Source organism: Delphinus delphis, chromosome 3, assembly GCF_949987515.2.
Source record: "Delphinus delphis chromosome 3, mDelDel1.2, whole genome shotgun sequence".
In the NCBI taxonomy this organism is placed as follows: Eukaryota; Metazoa; Chordata; class Mammalia; order Artiodactyla; family Delphinidae; genus Delphinus; species Delphinus delphis.
The window spans coordinates 25,605,744-25,625,774 of NC_082685.1; the positions used below are offsets into that span (position 1 = coordinate 25,605,744).

The 20,031-nt window shown below is 51.3% G+C and overlaps 1 protein-coding gene across 1 annotated transcript in view; it reads left to right on the top strand.

Annotated features, from left to right (window-relative positions):
• Window positions 1–20,031, top strand: part of STK10 (serine/threonine kinase 10) — a 120,005-nt gene that overhangs the window by 71,985 nt on the left and 27,989 nt on the right. Inside the window, exons 8-12 of the mRNA XM_060008393.1 lie at window positions 6,845–6,979; window positions 7,841–8,386; window positions 10,851–10,981; window positions 15,544–15,667; window positions 16,118–16,297. Of these exons, the coding sequence (XP_059864376.1) occupies window positions 6,845–6,979; window positions 7,841–8,386; window positions 10,851–10,981; window positions 15,544–15,667; window positions 16,118–16,297 (1,116 nt within the window). The remainder of the gene's footprint in view (window positions 1–6,844; window positions 6,980–7,840; window positions 8,387–10,850; window positions 10,982–15,543; window positions 15,668–16,117; window positions 16,298–20,031) is intronic.

Consider the following 20,031-nt stretch of genomic DNA (forward strand, 5'->3'; position numbering starts at 1 on the left):
GCTCCCTCTGGCTATTGGGTGTGGAATCTCCAGGACCAGCCAGGATGACAACTGACTCAGGGAGCATCCCCTTAGCTGGCTGAACGGCCTCCAGGTGGGGAAGTGGATGACTGTTTCTTTGTTGAGCCTCTTTGAAATATTGGAGGTGGCTGCGAGCTGCCCTTGCCCAGGGCTGGTGCCTCGTGTCCTGGCGGGGTGAGGGTTGGAGTGTTTGCAGCTAGGTTTGGAAACACCCGGTGTCTCTAGCGTGGCTGATTCCACTCCCCGGGCCACCAATGCTGTTGGGAGAGGGAGAGGAAGTGGGCCTGGGTGATGTGGCCTGTCCACTCTGGTCCTTCCCCCTTCGTGTTGTGGGAGCAAAGGGGGCCGACGCTCCACCGTGCCCTCGAGTCTTTCTTCACATTCAGCCGCTTCTCCCAAGCACCGACCTACTGTGCGCCAGGTGCTGGGGCTGTGGTTGGCACTCTGGGCCACAGTGCATCTCTCTGGGGTGTGCAGCACAGTGATCCAGTGTGTGGACTGGGGTTGGAAAGTCCTGGGTTCAAATCCCAGCTCTGCCACTTACTGGCTGTGAGACCCTGCTCAGGGGGCTTAACCTCTCTGTGACCCTGTTCTCACTCTGAAGTGAGGATGATAGCCAGGGCCCCCTTACAGGGTTGAGTGAGAAGACACTGTAAAGCGCTTAGCTTCGTTGTTAAGTGCTGTGTGCGGTGAATAGCTGATGCGTTGAACTGAATTATAAAAAAATGGAAAGAAGCGGGGATGCAGAATGGGGTCTGTCTGCTGGGGCTCATCATTGTTCCTTGTAGGTTTCTGCACTGCATTTGAAAGCACACGGCTGGAGTTACCAGAGGCCTTCTTTTCCGGGTATCGCGGCGTTTGGTGGGTGGCGTCGGCAAGGGACTGGACCAGGCCAACCAGGGGTGGGGGTGCGTGGGCCTGCTGTCACTGACAGATACAAAAGCTCCAAGCTCCTGGGGCCAGTTGTTTCCCGTGAGCAGGCACCTCCTGGCGTGATACATCCGGCCTCCAGGATATGCTGCCAGGAAGAGACCAGCTGTCCCTCATCCCCTCGTGGCAGCCCAGGAGCCTCAGCCAGAGACAGGAATTTCCGTTCCATAGTGGAGAAAAAAAACGTCCTGTCGGAGGACTCTTCGCTGAGACAGAAAGCTTGCAGAAGAAAGTAGAGATCCCTCCAGACAAAGAAAGCTCCTTTCAGAGCTTAGGCTGCCGTCCGTTTTTTCCACGTGCCTGTTCGTCTCTGAGTTAGGGAGGGTGGGGCATCGTTACCGCCTTAGGTGAGGACCCTGAGGCTCAGGGCAGGGAAGTGGCCTGCAGAGGTCACCTGACTTGGAGTGGCCACGGGTAAGCCCAGACCTTGACTTGCCAGCACACCCTCCAGAGCCTCCCATCTGCCGGCGGCCCCCACGTTCCTCCCGGCCCCTCCTCTTGCCCTGCATCCCGCCTTCAGCTGACTGACTTATGCCCCTGCTGGTTTAGGATCCCTTCATTCGCTTGCATGGATATGTTGTTGGGACCGTGTCACTTGGTGGTAACCCAGGCTCTGAAATCAGGCTCGCCCTCCTGAAACCCGAGCGGTCCTCACTCTGAGCCTCAGTTTCCTCCTCTGTAGGAGGGTCGTGCTTGCATCACGGGAGTGTGTGAGCAGATGCGATTCTGTGCCCGCCCGCTGTCTTCAGCATCGTGGCTGTCACACATCCGGTGCGCAGCACGCACTTGTTGAATTTGCTCTTAAACCCACCCCGTTCTAGCACAGCATTCTTGTCAAGGTCGTTAGTACCTTCTGGACTCCGTGGTCAGCTCAGGCCTCGGTGCTGGTCTTGCTGGACTCAGCAGAGCCACAGGCGACCCTCTTCCCCTTGGCTGTCAACGCCTGATGTCAGGTCTCCACGCTCTCTTGGTTTCCTTCCTTCTCACTGGCCACTCGTCTGTCTCCTTCGCCTGCTCCTGTTTCTCCAGCTCATTCACATGAAGTGCGCCAGGGCCTTTTCCTCCGTCTCCATCACCTTGATGGGCTCTTCTGTTCGCCATGACTCCCGCATTTCTGCCTGCAGCCCAGACTGCCCTCCTCGCCCACAGGCCCTTGTATCTGGCTGTTTACCCTCTACTCCTTTAGGTGTCCGTAGATATCTCAAACTTAACACGTCCGCAACTGAGCGCCCCCATCTTTCCCCAAATATGCTCTAGCGATGGCTTTCCTGTCTCATTCGATGGCAGCCCCACCTTGCCAGCAGTCTGGCCCCAAACCTCGCAAGCATCCTTAACCCCTCTCTTTCTCACACACTCTGTATCCATTCTACCGGGGAATCCTATTGTTCCTGGCTTCAGGACATGCCCAGGATCCAGCCACTTCTCACCACCTCCATTGCAGCCAGAGGGAAAAACATAAGTCAGCTCCTATACCTCCTGAGTCCAGAGCCCCTTAATGGCTCCCATCTTACTCAGGGTAAAATCCACAGTCTCAGTGACCTGCAAGGTCCTGCAAGGTCTGCCCACCCCACCTTGACTCCTCAGACTTCTCTTCCTCTTGTCCCCTCAATCTTCCCCAGCCAACCAGCCTCCTTGCTCCTCTTCAGACACTCCAGCCTCAGGGCCTTTGCACTGCCTGTCCACTATGCCAGGGGTGCTCTTCCCCTAGACACCTCCACGGCTGACTCTTTCTCTTCAAGTCATTGCTCTAATGGCAGCTTCTCAGGGAGGCCTCCCCCAAGTACGCTGTTTAAAACCTACTGCACCCTCACATTCCTAATTCTCCCTCCCCTGCCCTACTTTTGATTTTTCCGTGGCACATAGCACTTATAGCATATAACTTACATGTTGATTAAGTTTATCGTTGATCTCCCTGACTAGCATGTCAGCTCCCTGGGGACGGCAGTCTTTGTTTTTGTTTTCGTTTTTGCTTTCACTGATGTGCCCCAGTCATCCAGAATAGTGCCTGGTATGGAGAGGCCCTTCGTTAAATACGTTTACTTATTTTTACTTAACTAAATGTTATGTAACCTCTTCTCCATGCCAGGTTCTATTCTAAATGCTTAGCAAATGTTAGCTAATTTAATCCTCATGACAACCCTATGAAATAGGTACTGTTTGGATCTCTGTCAAACAGATGATAAAACTGAAGCACAGAGAGGTTAAGTAGCCTGCACAAAGTCACACAGCGTGTAAGTGACAGAGCTGATTTCTGATCCTGGTCCTCTGGTTCCAAAGCCTGTTCTTTTGACCACTCTAGTAAGTTGCCTCTCTGAATGAATGAAGGAAAGAAAGAGAGATGGAATAAAGTTAGGAGGGAGGGAAGGAGGACTGAAGGAAAGATGCTGACACCTGAAAACTTGGAAGTGTTATTAGGCATTTTCTAAAGCCAGTCTTGGAGTGTGGGACACCCCGGCTGATGGTTTCTAAGCACACAGAGGAAAACTAGGCTCAAGTTCTCGGGAAGGATGACTGGGTAGATGGCAGGAGAGGTCCTGGCCAGAGGGTGGGTGCCAGCTGGCGAGCTCTGTGGCACCTTGGGGCTCCCTGCAGAGATAGTACAGAACAGCTTTTCCTCTTCCTGAAGGAGCAGACGGCTGAGTTTCCTTCTGATCTGGGTCTTCCACGGGGATGACCGAGCACCTTTCTAGGGACCCACGTGCCCAGACCAGCCTGTCCCTGTGCAGGTACACAGTGCGCTGGCGCCGGGGAAGGTCCCGTACCCTTCTGTGCTGGGCTTTGTCTCTAATGGGCCTTGGCAGCGTGGCGGTTGAAACGTCTTTTCTAAACACAACCGTGGAAGTAACAGAGCTGATGCAGTGGAGGAGGTGGTCTGTGCTTTGTGTCCCAGAGCAGTTTACAGAACAGTGTTCCGGGCCTAATCAGACACAGGAGGGCCTGCCCCATCTGCCAGCCCCTCTTGCCCGGGGATTCCAGGAGCTTGGCGTACAGGGGAATGGCCCTGCTCACCTGCCCCTCTGTCAGAGGCTTTCTTCCCCGTGCCTCCCCCTCCGCTTCCTAAAGACCCCGGGGTGCTCAAAGGAGGCCCTGCAGATGTTCAGCCTCAAGAAAGCAAGGCTCCTGGCCAAGCTGAAGAGTCACTAATTTGGTCAATATGTGATATGGCCTGATGAAAACCTGGTATTTCCAGAAGCCTGTGTTTGCATTATTTGTTTCTGCCGCACCTGCTTCAGCAACTGCAGTGAAGTGTCCCGTGGCTTCTTGCTCAAGGTCATGTGTGTGAGGTTGTGCAGTGTGAAGCTCGGGAAGCTTTGGGATCTGATTCTTACCTTCAGTTCCAAAAAGCTGCCCTCTGGGGACGCAGGAGGGAATGGGGACGGCTGGGAGTGCAAACTGGTGCTTAAAGGCTTCTCTGATTGTGGTTCTGCTGCTGGTGATGGTGGTGATGATCGTAGTGGCAGTGGTAGTAATGGTGGGCATGGTGATGGCAGAGGCAGTAGTGATGGTGGTGATGATGGTGGCTATAGTAATGACGGTGGTGGTGATGATGGTGGTGGTGATGATGACACTGATGATGGTGGTGATGATGATACAGATGACGGCTGCTGTATTTTGAGCTCTTACTACAATGCTTAGAACAGCCATACTATTATTCCCAGTATACAGATGAGCAAACTGAGGCTCAGAGAGGTTGAGTGACTTGTCCGAGTTGGTGGAAGTGGGATTTTATTCCAGGCAGCCTGGCTCTCGAGTCTAGAGCCAGCAATCTTCACTGCTGTACTCTCCTGCCTCTCACAGTTAGTACCTCCTTATTAACATCCATTTCAAGACCTTTTGGAGCCACACAGCAGCCAGAGTGATACCTTCAAAGGGTTACTCTTTATATCACTGCAGCCCTTGTCCTTGCTGCTCCCCCTGCGTGGAATTCTCTGTGCCCAGATCTTTCTCTGGCCAGCCCCTTCACATCCCTCAGGGCTCAGCTTGAATGTCACCTCCCAAGGAGGGCCCTCTGCCCAAAGACCTAGGCAGACTCTCCGGCCACCCATCCACTGCACCAATCCAGGCCCATGTTCCTCCAGCCTCTCCTATTACCTGATCTGAAAAATGATCTTGTCGTTTGGTTATATCTTTCCCGCTCAGCTGCGAGCCCCCAAGGCCAGGGAGCTTGCCTGTCTCCTTGTTTGGCCTTATTTCAGCACCTGGTACATCACTGGCCTCCACATGGGGCTGAGGCATGAATCAACGAATGAACAGGGGTGGGTGTGGGAGAGAAAGATAAGAAATAAAATTCTTCACGTCTTTACTAGTTTGGACTAACTAGAGAAAGTCAGGCTGGCTTAGGAAGATCTGAATGGCAGGGCTCTTTAAAAGGAGTGAGGGGTATTGCTTTCCCGTGTGCAGAGTGGGGTACCCAGGTTGAATAGGGTGTTGCCTCTGGCCTTCCACAAATGTACTAAACAGATAAGAATGAACAAGCAGATAGGAATGATTTGTAGTGGACCTATCCGTTGTGAATGTGTTTTCAAGGTGTTAGAAAATTTATTCTCTGTAGTCATTTAAATACTTCCCTGCAATCTTGTTGACACTGTTCCTCCTCTGATAACTGACAGTAAAAACAGTGAATTTCATCAGAGCCTTCCTGCGCATTTCAAATGAGCAAATTCCAACCTAACAACTGTCCCACCCTGCCCCTGCCAATGCCTTTCTAAGTGAGTGTGGGGAATTGAGGAATCCCTTGTCCCTGTCCACAACCTGGTGCTGGGGACAAGATGCTCAGAGACAGACTGGTACCAGGGAGATCTTCGGGCTGATTTACCATCTGCGGAGGTGTTAAAAGCTTTGGTGTTTTCCAAGGTCCGTGAAAGAGCCTTCACTTTTTAAAGATGTGGCATTTCTGTAAACACCTAAGAATAGAACATACACTACTTGGCCTCGAGATTTTGCAAACACACACGTCCACCCTGAGACCTGTACGAGCATGTCCATAGCAGATTTATTAATAGTTGCCCCAAATGGGAAACAACACGAATGGCCAGCAACAGCAGGAAGAAGAAACAAACCGTGACAGAGTCACGTGGTAGAATACCGCACGGGAATCAAGGGAAGCGTTTACCGACATATGCAACAGGGTAGGTGAACCTCCTAGTCTCAGCTCAACTTGTGTTGAGTGAAGAAAGCCAACCACAAAAGAATACGAACTCTGTGATTCTGTTCAGATGAAGTTAAAGAGAAGGTAAACCTAGTCTCTGGAGCTGGGTGGCTGTGGGGTGTGAGGTTGACTGCACGGGGAATTGGGACCTTCTCGAGGTGATGGAAATGGTCTGTGTCTTAAGCTGGGTGGTGGTTACACTGGGTGTGTACGTATGGAAAAAGTCCCTGAGCTTAATGATTTGTGAACTTTACTGTGTGTAAGTAATTCTTCAATAAAGTATATGTGTGTATACGCATGTATATACTGTATATGTTATATTTTTTAAACCATATATGAAAACCTTTTAAAAAAGTAAATTAACAAACAAACCTCCTGAAACATTACTTCTGCTCCCGCTCTGGGCTAAGCTCTTCCCTGCGCGATCTCATTCCATCCTCATGCCTTCCCTGTGGGTCTGGCATTATTGCCTCCACTTCAAAGGTGAGAAGCCTGTAGCTCAGAGAGGGAAGGGGACTTGCTCGGTGTCACACAGCTGGTGAGTGGCAGAGCTGGCTCACTTCCCACCACACACAGGACTTTCTGAGCTGCCTCTGGGTCTGCCTGACCACGTTCACGTTCACGTTTCGCTCAGGGATGCCGCTGGCCTTCTCCGCCTGGGGGATCGCCTCCCCCAGCCTTGGCTGCCCCTCCTCACCCCCCAGCCCACAATGGTTCTAATCCAGCTGTCTTGCCCCCCCTCAGCATCCCTTCGTCAGCAGCATCACCAGCAACAAGGCTCTGCGGGAACTGGTGGCCGAGGCCAAGGCTGAAGTGATGGAGGAGATTGAAGACGGCCGGGATGAGGGGGAAGAGGAGGACTCGGTGGATGCCACCTCTGTAAGGCCTGGAGGAAGCGGGGGTGGGGGGGCGTGCGGGAGGGATGGGATCCCCGCAGGCCTTGACTGGTGTGGGAGGGGCCTGGCGGTGCAGGAAGGGTTCCCTTCTGTTTATCCCCAGCTCAGAGGTCACAGGCCCCCACGCCACCAGTTACGTAAGACCGCACGTGGGCTGGGATGAGGCAGCAGGGTGTGTTGACCAAATCCTGTATGTTTTCAGGGAAGACCCGGAATCAGATTTTTTTTTTTTTTTTTGCTGTACGGGGGCCTCTCACTGCGTTTCACAATAGCAACTATTCACAGTATTTCACAATAGCAACATTTTCAGTACTTTCTACCCCTGAAAAGCTCTAAAAAACAAAAACAAAACAAAAAAAGTGGCTAGTAGCCTGAATCTAGCCCCTGGATAGGTTTGGCTTGGCCTTTCTGTGATTTTTTTTAAAAATTTGAGTTAGTTACCATCTAAAAATTGGGAGATGTCATGTACAAGTCCAGATTTGAGCTTGCCTTGAAAAATTGGAAGGTCTGGGCACAGGGGACCCATTTTCCCATGTTGTCACAACTGGCCAGAGCAGAGTAGCCACTGCCCCCTTTCGACAGGGCATGAGCTATCTAGCTGGCCACGGTTGCCTCCACTCCTAGGAGGAATACCTATTCCTCAAAGCAAGTAGTACAATAATTTTATTGTTAGTTAGGCAATAAGGAGTGGGGAGGACTGTGGCCTACTAGAGAGGGATACCTATCGTACCTCCCTGGCCCACTTCACCTTGTGGGTGTCTGACTTTCTGACCTCACTGCATCTCTGACTCTTGCCTCGGACACACAGTAGTATGGCCTTGACTATGTTTTTTTTTTCTCCCAGCCTGTGGGGAACCACACTCGGGAATCCTCTGAGGTCAGTCAGCTGAGCCTCGATGCTGACAAGCTTCTCAAAGAATCATCTTTCGCCCCACTGCCACCTAGCCAGCCTCAGGACATTGTGAATGGGCCCAACCAACCCTCTGGGGACACATCCCTCCAAGCCACCAGCCCCCCAGATGTGGCCCCTGGAAATGAGAACGGCCTAGCGGTGCCCGTGCCCCTCCGGAAGTCCCGACCGGTGTCCATGGATGCCAGGATTCAGGTATCCGAGGAGAAGCAAGCCACTGACCAGGGTGGGGACCTCAGTCCAGCAGCCAGCAGGTCCCAGAAAGCAAGCCAGAGCCGTCCCAACAGCAGCGCCCTGGAGACCTTGGGTGACGAGAAGCTGGCCAACGGCAGCCTGGAGCTCCCTGCCCAGGCGGCTCTAGGCCCTTCCAAGAGGGACTCAGACTGTGCCAGCGTCTCCACCTCCGAGAGCACGGACTATGGTGCCTCCCTCTCAGCCGACCTGTCCCTGAACAGAGAGACGGGCTCTCTGTCTATCAAGGTAACGCTGGCCCTTGTGCCTCAGGCTTGGAGCAGGAAGCACTGCAGAATGTGTTGCTGCCCAGTTTTGGTGTTTGAAGGCATATGGTGGCTGCCTTCCATTATAAGTAGTTCATGAGACTGCTCTTTCTTTAAAGAGCTCTCCGTCTGATTCATAGTTAAACCCCCAAATATCTGAGTTCGGTCTGGGATTTAGTCATGTCAGGCAATTAATTGGTTTGGGTTTTAATTTCAGTTTGGGTTTCCATTTAAATTGGGTTTGGTTAAAGGCCCTGCTAAAATGGGGGAGAGACAATTCTAGAAGCGAAAATTCTCTGACTTGGAGGTCAGCCGTGTGGTCCAGCTGCCGACTGATTCAGTTAAAGGGAGTGGGCTCGAGGCTTCCTCCTGGCTCGTGGCTGTTCTGCAGGAGGTAGCATTGTGAATGACAGTAGCCACTGCACTTGAGAGCTCAGCACGGGGCCCGTACTGCAAAATGCTTAAAAGCAACCACAGATGAGGCGCCTTCAATCACCCCAAAGTACAGCCCAGCAAACAGAGGCTCAGGTGGGAGGTGGGGAGCTGGTCAGACTCCAGACTCTGAGCTCTGAATCCCACATGCCATTCTGCCCTCGCGGTGGGAGCTTTGGCCTGCTTGTCCTCAGGAAGGGCAGACCGCATCCCCTGCCCATCTCACAAATCGTGAGATATTTGTGAACTCGCCGTTGGTCACCTGGTTGGCCACACTGAGGACCTCATCCCCAACCAAGGCTGAATTTACAGAAGGTTCTGCATCTTTTTTGTTTTTTCCTTCTGTCACTTACTTGGTGAAAATGACACAGCAGAGACTCAGAAATATTGGCCAAATGAAAGAGAGCCAAAGGAGAGGCAGTCAGCCAGCACGATTAGCTTTGGGAACAGAAAGAAAGCACAGTTTTAACAGGTCGCCAGGACAAGCGGAGATGGCAGCAGCTTTGATGTATAATCATCTTCCTTAGGATAGGGGGTCTGTCCCTTCTCTTAAAAAGACACTAAGGGTTAAAAAGAAAACAGTAATTTTTTTTTTTTTCTTTTAAATAAAGGTTGACCCACCCACAGCCGGGTCCCCACCTCTTCTCAAGGGTATTGAGAACATCCTTTGCTGGCGGGCTGGCAGTGAGTCAGGGAACGAGGCTGTTCTGATAAGAGTCCACGGCTGCGTCAGCACCCTTGGCTTGACGGGGAGCCTGTTACCCCCAGGCGGAGACCCTGTGACCAGGAGCAGCTCTAGTGTGAGGGCTGCACCCAGGCCTCCTTCCTCCCCCGCCATCTCCAGCCAGCCTGCATTTCTGGTTGCTAGCCTGACTCATCTTGAACTGAGTCCTGGGACACGTGAGCTGGATGCTGTAGGGCGATGAGCTGCAGGGTGACCTTTCAGGGCCCGTAGCATCCAGAGCTCCTGGGTGAGGGGCTATTGGAAGAGGTGGGAGCCTGCAGGGGAGGGGAACCCAGACCTCAGGGCCAAGGGCAGTCTGCTGGGCTCAACCGAGCGGGCACGGGGGTCAGCGCGGACTTTGAGGGCAGAGGCCTCCTGCTGGGCGCCACCCTGGCTCTCCCTTCACTCTCAGGCTGGCAGGCCCTCGGAAAGGCCGGCCTGGACTGCACCAGGAAGGGCCTCGGAAACCAGTGGAGAGGTCGGAGGGGAGAGGCCGTGATGACTTCCGTGCAGGCCCACGGGCCTCATCCGAATCAGGATGGAGAACTTTCAAAGGGTATTTAAATACCCTTAACTCCTCCTGGAGGAGTTCTGGCAGCACTGTGTAAGCAACCACACGTGAAAGGCATGATTATTCATAGGGAAAAGTAAAGATAAAGATTATGAGTAATCTCGTGGTGGCTCCAGATGGGCGTGGCCTCCTGTGGAATTCAGGTCAGGTCAGATTTGGCTGCCAAAGCAGTTATGAACTCTGGTTTTCCGGGCTCTTTGGATTTTGGCATTGAGGATAAGAGATCGTGGTCTGCAATAATAAGTATCAAAAATAAATACCAAGCGTTGAACCCTTGCCACGAGCCGGGTGGTGTTGTATGCCCCACCACCATCGCACCTTTGGAACCTCCTCTGACAGGTCGGGGAAGCTGAGACTCGGAGAGGCCAAGGGACTTGCCCAGGGTCACAGAGCCAGTAGGTGGTAGAGGGAAGATTGGAACCCAGCTCGCTCTTTCTGACGCCGCGTCTTGTGTGTGAGAGAGTGCTGGCAGCCAGCGAGCAGGGGATGGGCTGTGTCTGAAGGGCGAGATCAGGGAGAGGAAAGGGCCCAGCGTCAGACACTCAGGGCCCGCTCCCCCCATTGAAAAGCTTGAGGCAAGAGGGGGACAATGGACAGTCGCCTCCTACCTGGACGGGGCTGAGGCTCTGGGGCCAGGAGGGCTGTGGGCTGCACCCTCTGTGTCGCCCGTGGATTCGTAGCTGTGATGCTGAGCTTTGCCTGATGATCTGCCCCGGCCAGAACTCGAGGCTGCACAATAAGACCCTCAAGAGGACACGCAAGTTTGTGGTGGACGGCGTGGAGGTGAGCATCACCACCTCCAAGATCATCAGTGACGATGAGAAGAAGGACGAGGAGATGAGATTTCTCAGGTAAGCCCGGGAAGGGCCGCTGATGGTGGTGATAGGGTGGGGATGCGGTGAGAGGGATGGGCGTGGGTCCTCCTGGTGCAAGAGCTGTTTGTCTGTCTACAGCATCAAGTGTGGGATCAGGGACACAGAAGGAAGCTGGCTTTGCCTGAGATCCTGCATTCTCTAACCCACCCAACCCCCCATCCACCAATCCATCCACCCACCCATCCACCACCTACCCACCTACCCAGCCCTCCACCCTCCCTTCCAGCCAGCCAGCCATTCACCCATGTATCCATACCCCCCAGCAGGTTGGGGGACATGGTGGTGACCCAGGTAGTTGAGGCTGTTGCCTTTGTAAAACTTACACCTCATGGGCCAACAAACAGCACACAAGATAATTCCCAACTGTGGTACATGCTGTGAAGGGAATAATATGGGTGAAAGGATAGTGAGCCCCTGGGCCGGGGTCGGGGACGCCGCTCTGTGGGAAATCCCCTGAGCAGAGCCAGGAGGTTGAGAGGAGCTGGCCACGAGCAGAGCCGGGGGATCACGGAGGGAACTGCAAGGCCAAGGCCTGAGGTTTGACTGCGTGGCTTGTTTAGGGACCTGAGAGGGCAGGGCTGGAGTGTGGAGTGTAAGGTGGGAGGGAAAGGATGGGGAGCCGTCCCGGAACCTGCAGGGCCAAGGTCATGTTGGCCCGTGGGCAGGGGTGGAAGAGTGTGGATTTCATCCCCAGTGTAGCTGGAGTGAAGCAGGTGGAGAGTGACCAGCGGTAACATCCCTTTTGAAAGCCAGCTCCACTGCCGTATGAGTCTGGGCGTAGAGGGGGCAGGACTGAGGCAGGGATCCAGGGGGACCCCGGCCAGGATGGTGGCCAGACAGAGGGAAGAAGTGGTTGGATGCAGCATGCATTTTGGAGGCAAAACCCATGAAACTGGAAGGGATTGGTGTGGGGAGGAGGGTGTGAGGCAAAGCTGTTTGCTAAGAACCATCTTTGCACTTTTAAGGCGCTCAGGTGCCCTGACAGCCCTCCTCAGGGAGACCCTATCTCGGCCGTTCTGTAAATTAGGAAACTGTTTCTTTTTTTTTTAAACCTTTTTTTTTAAGGTAGAGTTTATTAATTAATTAATTTATTTTTGCTGTGTTGTGTTTTTGTTTCTGTGCGAGGGCTTTCTCTAGTTGCGGCGAGCGGGGGCCATTCTTCATCGCGGTGCATGGGCAGCTCACTATCGCGGCCTCTCTTGTTGCGGGGCACAGGCTCCAGACGCGCAGGCTCAGTAGTTGTGGCTCACGGGCCCAGCTGCTCTGCGGCATGTGGGATCCTCCCAGACCAGGGCTCGAACCCGTGTCCCCTGCATTAGCAGGCAGATTCTCAACCACTGCGCCACCAGGGAAGCCCTAGGAAACTGTTTCTTGGTGGGAACTTACCTGCCTCAGGTCATCCAGGTGAGAAGCTCTGTCTGTGTGAGGATTCTACCCGGCTTCCACTGGACCAGGAAGCTTGCTGGGGGCCTGCAAGGGGTGGGGGTGAGGGGCTTCACAGTTAGGGAGGGAGGCCTTGGACCCACGAATCTCCCTTGAGGCCAGGCCTTTGAAGGCTAAATTCATGATTGATTTGTAGGACATCTCTAACATATCAAACACATTCATATCTTTAAAAAGCACAGGGACTTCCCTGGTGGTCCAGTGTTTAAGACTCCACGCTCCCAATGCAGGGGGCCCGGGTTCAATCCCTGGTCGGGGAACTAGATCCCACATGCGTGCCGCAGCTAAGACCCAGTGCAGCCGAAAATAAATAAATAAATAAATAAAAAAGAAAAAAAAAAGAAACAAGGCCTGATTTTCCTAGAGGGGTGAGATAGGGAGGGCGGGAGAGAGACGCAAGAGGGAGGGGATATGGGGATACATGTATACGTATAGCTGATTCACTTTGTTATACAGCAGAAACTAACACACCATTGTAAAGCAATTATTCTCCAATAAAGATGTAAAAATAAATAAATAAATAAAATAAAAAGGAGAAAAAAAAACACAGACATCCCAAAGCCAAACATAAGCAGTTTTGGATGGCTGGGGGCATTTCTGCCCTCTAGGAGCCAGGGGGATGAGAGGCAGACTTTTCATTGGTGGAGTTTCCGCGTGGACGCATATGCGTGTACACACGCACACGCACGCACGCACGCACTGGTGTCCTCATCTGTGTGCGCTGGAGAGGCGTGAGGCTGGGGGAGGGGTGGGTGTGGTTGCTCTTGGACAATGACACCACCTTCTGTTTTAATGGTCACCTGGGAGGTGACCTGTACTCCTCACTCTTCAGACCCCAAGGGCTCCGTTTCCTTTCCATCACCTCCCCTCTGGGCAGTTCAGGTTCCTGGGGTTGAAATTCCAGACCCAGCACACCCCGTCTAGAAGCGATGCCTCTGGCCCTGGCACTGAGCCTCCACCTTCCTCCCAAGCAGAGGAGTGGGTACCACTTAGGTTTGAAAGGTGAGATTTAGCCGCGGTGGAGAAGAGGTGCCCACGGTGAAAGAACAAGGCTTTGCTTGTTTGCCTGCTGTGGTCTGAAGGTCCGCACGTCCTGTCAATGTGGCCAGGCCGCCAGGCTGTGAGCTCTGGCGGGCTCTGGCCCACGTCCCTGGTCGTACCTGGATCCTAGCGTTTCCGGAGAATCGGGTGACACGTAGGCTTTTGAATGGTGTCACCGAATGGTTGCTCTCACAGATTGAGGCTGCTAGGTCAGAGTTCCTTCTGGTTTTGCCTAAGATTGCTGGTTCTTTCCTTCTTAAGCCTGTGTCTGCCTGCCTTTCCCTTGTGAGAACTCAGGTTGGTCAAGGAGGAGATGTCAGAACCTGGCTGCTTACCTCCTTCTCTGTTCGTTTTTTGGTCAATTGTTCTCTGAGCCTTAGTCTCTCTTGTGTCAGGGTCTCCCTCTCTTCGTCAGCTCTCAGCAATCACCTCCTGTCTCCTCTCTTCCCAAACGCAGAGGCTCCCAAGGAAGCTTTCTTCTGTGCCTCTAGAAAGCATTTCTGGCTTTTCCCAGAGACTGGGCAGCCTTTACCTCTTCTTCTCGTTATCATTCGAGAAGTTACCACTTGGGGAGTGATTGCCATGTGCCAGACAGACACTACAGGTATCATCTCATGTAACCTTAAAGAACCTGAGAGGTGAAGATTATCTCCCCATTTTACAGATGCAGGAACAGAGCCTGCAAAGACTGAGCGACTGCCTAAGGGAAAGTGAGCTGAGCTAAGATTCAAATAAGGCCCCCCGACCCCTGAGAGCATGCAGGCCTCTCCTCCTGCAGCTGTTCCACTCAGAGCTGTGAGGAAAGCCCCACAGCGGGGGTGGCCATGGTACAGGCTGCAGACGCTGGACTGGAATAGGACACGGGCTGCCAGGGAACCGCCCCCCTTTCACAGTCAAGAGGCCCAAGTTCTTTCTGCATCATTTTAATTTCTTTTCTGATTCCATAAATGATACATATCAAGTTTTAATGGACTTGCCCAGAAAGAAACACAGTTGGTGGGGTTTATCCCACCAGTATTTTTTCTGTGTACACACATATACACAGTGACAATAGGTATGTTACCAAATGAAGGTATACTGTGTGGTTGGGGTCAAATTTTTATTGTATTTACATTCTGAATAGGTAATATCGTGGTTCAAAACTCGACAAGAAAAAGAGGGTAAACAGCGAAAAATTTCCCTCTCTCACTTTTCTGCCAGCCGTCCAGCTCCCCTCCTTGTGTTAATATTTTACAGTGTAATCCTTCCAGAAACACTCAGTGTTTAAATAGGAAAGTAAACACACACATGCACATGTGCACACACATATAGGGTCCTTTTTGTTTTTCACCCAGATGGTAGGTAGCATAAGAGACCCACACTCTTCAACACCTTGCTTTTTTCATTCAGGGATCCATCCCTATCTGTTCATAAAGAATTGCTGCATTTTTCGTAGATTTTTTTTTCCATGTAATTCAATATCTCCGAGAACTTGATTTTTTTAATGGTTGTATAAAATTACATCAGATGGACATATTTAATTAGACTATATTGATGGACATTTGTTTCTAATTTTGTACTATTATAAATAGCGTTGTTACGGATATCCTTATTCAATTTTGTTGTGCATCTATGAATATCTCTTTAGAATCAGTGTCCAGAAGTGGAAGCTACTATGTCAAAAGGCAGAGACTTATTGCATTGTCCTCCCCCTGTATTCTTGCCTATTTAATGAAGATGTTATTTCTTTTTAATTTGTATTTCATATCCACCTAGCTAATTTAAAGATTTTTGTCTTTTGTTTCATGTCTGTCCATGTTCTGTGCCGCTTTTTAAAATTAGAATATTCCTGTTTTTCTTATGGATTTGGAAGCACCCTTTATATATTAAAATTATTAATGTTCTGTCTGTCAATAAATGTCCAATAAAGTCTGAGTTCTAAGTTCGCGTCATGCCTCTACCCCAGTCTTGTGTGACGCCTCTCCACGCCCCAGCCTTCAGTGTCCCTAGCTATGAGTTACATGATCACTGAGGGCAGTTTCTGACTGAAATGTCCACATCCTTCCACCCTTCAGGCGCCAGGAACTCCGAGAACTTCGGCTGCTCCAGAAAGAAGAGCATCGGAACCAGACCCAGCTGAGCAGCAAGCATGAGCTGCAGCTGGAGCAGATGCACAAACGTTTTGAACAAGAAATCAATGTGAGCGTGAGAAAAGATGGGTCCCTATAGGGCTTCTTGCTTCCATGTTTTCTTTAAGCGGAAGTTGCAGAGTGAGGATGATTGGGCATGGAGAATAATTCACGACAATTGCCCAATTCCTCTGTTTCCTGATCTCATTAGGCGTTGACTTATAAACACAGCATTGCATGAAGGTCACGATGCTCCTCTGAGTCACGCAGGAGGATCTCTAGAGGGGCCATAACCTTTACTGAGCCCCATGCAACAACCCTGCGAGGTAGATGGTCTGGTCTTCCTTTTGCACATGAGCAAAAAGACTCAGAGAGGTTCAGTGACTTGTCCCAGGTCACACAGCAAAGAGGTGGTAGACCTGGGATTCAAACCCAGGTCTGAGCACGGGCCCTGGGCTTTCCCCATCTCCCTCCCAGGTATAAGGTGACTTTCCTGAATTTCCCTTTCTGCTCCTTCCAGGCCAAGAAGAAGTTCTTTGACACAGAGCTGGAGAACCTGGAGCGTCAGCAAAAGCAACAAGTGGAGAAGATGGAGCAAGACCATGCTGTGCGCCGCCGGGAGGAGGCCAAGCGGATCCGCCTGGAGCAGGAGAGGGACTACGCCAAGTTCCAGGAGCAGCTCAAGCTGATGAAGAAGGAGGTGAATACGTGTTGGGTGGAAGCAGGGGTGTCTAGGAGGATTAGGACCCTCCCAGTTGCAAGTAATCAAAACCCAACTCAACCTGGCCTCAGAAACAGAGGGAATTGTATGCATGAAAAGCTCACATCCAGCTATGTCTGGGTCTACACCCTCCCGCTGTGGCAGTAGGAGCCCCTTCCCCGTCATTTGGGCTCTGCTTTCCTCTGTGTGGATTTGGTTTCAGGCAGGCCCTCGCCATGCGGCCTCAGGCAGCTTCCTGTACATCCCCCCAGCTTAGCAGCCCTCGCTGAAAGAGCAGGAGGAAGGAAGGGATGGCAGTTCAGGGAAACTTGAGATGCTGTCTCCAGAGGGGCCGTGGGTGCCGGATGGGTGCACACACGTCCTCCATGCCCTACTCTCCCTCCCCCCAGAACAGCAGCCCCCTAGTTTGGACCTATGTGCCTGTTCTCCCTCTTTTCCCATCCATCTGGAAGGGGAAGTGGGAGGTGGCAAAGAGGTAGATGGTCCTGAGACAAGGGAAGGGTGGCGTATTTCTCAGCCTGCCCAGGGAAGGGCATCTGGGTCCCAGAGAGCAGCTCACACCTCCCCCTGTGGAGCCAGACACTGGGAAGCTGGGCAGACTTTCTTTCCTAAACTCTCAGGAGGAAGGAGGGGGACGAGGAGGGTAGAAGCCCTGGGGCAGGTATACCGATCAAGGCTGCTTCCCAATCTCTAGATGGGAGCAGCAGGTGAACAGCTTCCATGGTGCTCGGGGACCTCAGAACCCAGCTCCTAGACTTGACTGTGACGGACATGACACTTGGTGTATCCGAGGGCCTTCCGGTGGCTGCCTGTGGGAACCGGGGCCACGGGCTGGCTGAGCAGGGCCAGGGCTGGGATGAGACAACTTGTCTAGGGCACAGAATTTAAGGAGGTGCCAAAAAACTCCATAATCAACATAAATAATATTCTGATGCAGTGTTTTAAAATAAAAATTCATGTAAAATATTCATGATGAACAGAATATCAGCTATTTAAAACAGAGGCAGGGGACTCCCCTGGCGGTCCAGAGGTTAAGACTCCGTGCTTCCACTGCAGGGGGCGCGGGTTTGATCCCTGGTCGGGGAACTAAGATCGCACGTGCCGCGTGGCGTGGCCAAAAATAAATGAAATAGAATAAAATAAAATAGGCAGGATCCGACAGGGCTGGGGTTAGTGTGAGGCGATGAGGCTGAGCCCTGCAAGTATAGGACTTGACCCTGTCTGTATTTGAATTTTGTTCATAATTTTTTTTTGCATGAATTTTGAGTTTTTAAAATTGTATTTATCTTGATTACTGAGTTTTTTGGCATTCCCTTTTGTGCCTGAGGTGAGTGCCTTGGCTTACCCTGGTCCTGAACCTCCTGCTGAGAGATGGGCCAGTGGGCTGAGATGTGTGGAGGGGACGAGGGAGACGCTGACACTAAGCACATCCCCAGCTCCAATGCTGGGAGCAGAGACTTGGTTCCAGGTCTTGGCTGTGTGGCTCAAAGCGAACTGCTGGGCTTTGGACAAGCTACAGGCAGACCTTGTTTTAACACACTTCGCAGATACTGTGTTTTCTTATCTTTACAAATTGAAGGTTGGTGGCAACCCTGCGTTGAGCAAGTCTTTCTGCACCATTTTTCCAACAGCATTTGCTCCCTTCCTGTCTCTGTGCCACATTTTGGTAATGCTTGCATATTTCAAACTTTATCATTATGATTATATTTGTCATGGTGATATGTAATCAGTGGTCTTTGATGTTACTTTTGCAAAAAGATTACAACTCGCTCAGATGATGATGAGCATTTTTTTAGCAATAAAATATTTTTTAAGTTATATACAGTTGTTTTTTTTTTAGACATAATGCTGATGCACACTTAACAGACTACAGTATAGTGCAAAGATAATTTTTTCTATGCACTGGGAAACCAAGATATTCACGTGACTTGCTTTATTGAGATGTTTGCCTTATTGTGGTGGTCGGGAACCGAGCCAGCAATATTTTTTGAGTTCTTGCCTGAGTTCTGGCTGCCTTCTGTCACAGTGAGAGTTATTCAGCTACTGTTCTGTTGAATATCTACATGTGTGGCACTGTAGGAGGTGCCAGGGATACTGTAATGAACAAAATAGATAGGGTCCCTACACTCAAGGAGTTGTTAATTGCCAGGGAAACCAGAAAAAAAAAAAGCACAACATCAAATAAAAAAACACTTGCCCATTGCATAGATGCTGTGAGAGCAAATAGGTTGGTTAACTAGAGAAGTTACGGAGAGATCAGTATGTGACATTTAGGCTGAGACCAGAAGGATGTTTCTAGGAGGGTGGAACAGCATGTGCAAAGGCCCTGAGGTGTGGGAAAGAGCTTGGAAAGAACTGAAAAAATGATCAGTGTGGCAGGAGCTTAGGAAGCGATTGGGAGATTTGGACGAGATGAAATCAGACAGGTAGAGAGGGGCCAAATCACGGAGGGAGGTGAGTCAGAGGCAGGAGTTTGCTGTTTGATTCGGTGCTGTTTACCGTGCATTCCTCTCAGATATTTTGAGCATTAAATGAGAAGCACCCAGTGTCTGCCCCAGAACAAGTACCCCGTGGATTCCAGTTTCCTCTTGGCGCCTCACCCCATCACATGCGCGCACCCTTTGTACGTGCGGGTGGGGGAAGGAGTTGTGGGGACTTTAAAAGTGGGAAAAAGAGGAGGTGCCTGGGACGGGGAGGTGTGAGGGGTCGCCACGGAGTTCCTCGCCCTTGGCCAGCACCGACCTTTAACAAAGGTGGACGTTCTTGTTGTTGGCAGCATTCTAGGAGGGTTTTCAAGCCTGTCAGTGAATTCTGAGGCAGTGCGTAGGATCTGGTACTTGGGCTTCTACTCAGATTCAGTTTTTAGGTTTTCTTTTTCCCTGGGTGTTTTTCTTCAAAACGTTTTCATGGAAAGAAAAAGCTTGACCTCTTTGCCCTTTTGGCTTCTGCCGTTTGCTAAGACTGTGACCCTGTCACTGTCCTCCCATGAGGCATTCTTGCCGCCAGGACTCCGGCTCGCTGACTGAACAGAGCCGCTGGCTTTAACCTGCTTCACGGTGGAGCCAGGCGAAGTGTAGGCGGCTTGTGCTTGCTTCCGGTTCCCAGAGCTAGCTGCAGGGGTTTTGTTACTTAATTAATCAGTATATATTTTTAGAGCTCCTACTGTTTGTCACCCCTGTATTAGGCAGTGATGAGCAAATCACACACAGCCCCTGTCCTCAGATTTGCCATTGTTGTAAGAGGCTGTCAATAGGGAAAGAGTTGCATGTTACATGGTTATAAGAAGTTTGAGAACATACTACATTTTTATCAGAGGGAGTAAAGGGGGAAGGTGGCCTTTTCCACTTGTAAAGAGAGAAGCAAGTTCTTTTAGGATGGCATCATAGGGAAGTGGTTGTGTGGGCCTGGAGTCAGAGAAACCCGAGTTTGAATCCCGACTCTGAACTCGGGCAAGCTGCTGCAACTCACGGAGCCTCTGTCTCCTCTGTGAAAGCAGGTAATGACAGGATCACTCATGACGCTGTTCTGGATAGAGACTAAATGACAGAGCCAGGCGCCTGGCACCTGGTAAGCACTTACTGCATGCTGGCCCTTTCGGTTATTCTTACCATTATCATTATTATCAGTGTCCAAAGTAAGGTCTAGAGATTCTTGCTGGTGGGGGCCAGTGAAGGGCTTTGCTTCATGGTACCCCCCCCAGGTGTCCCACGATT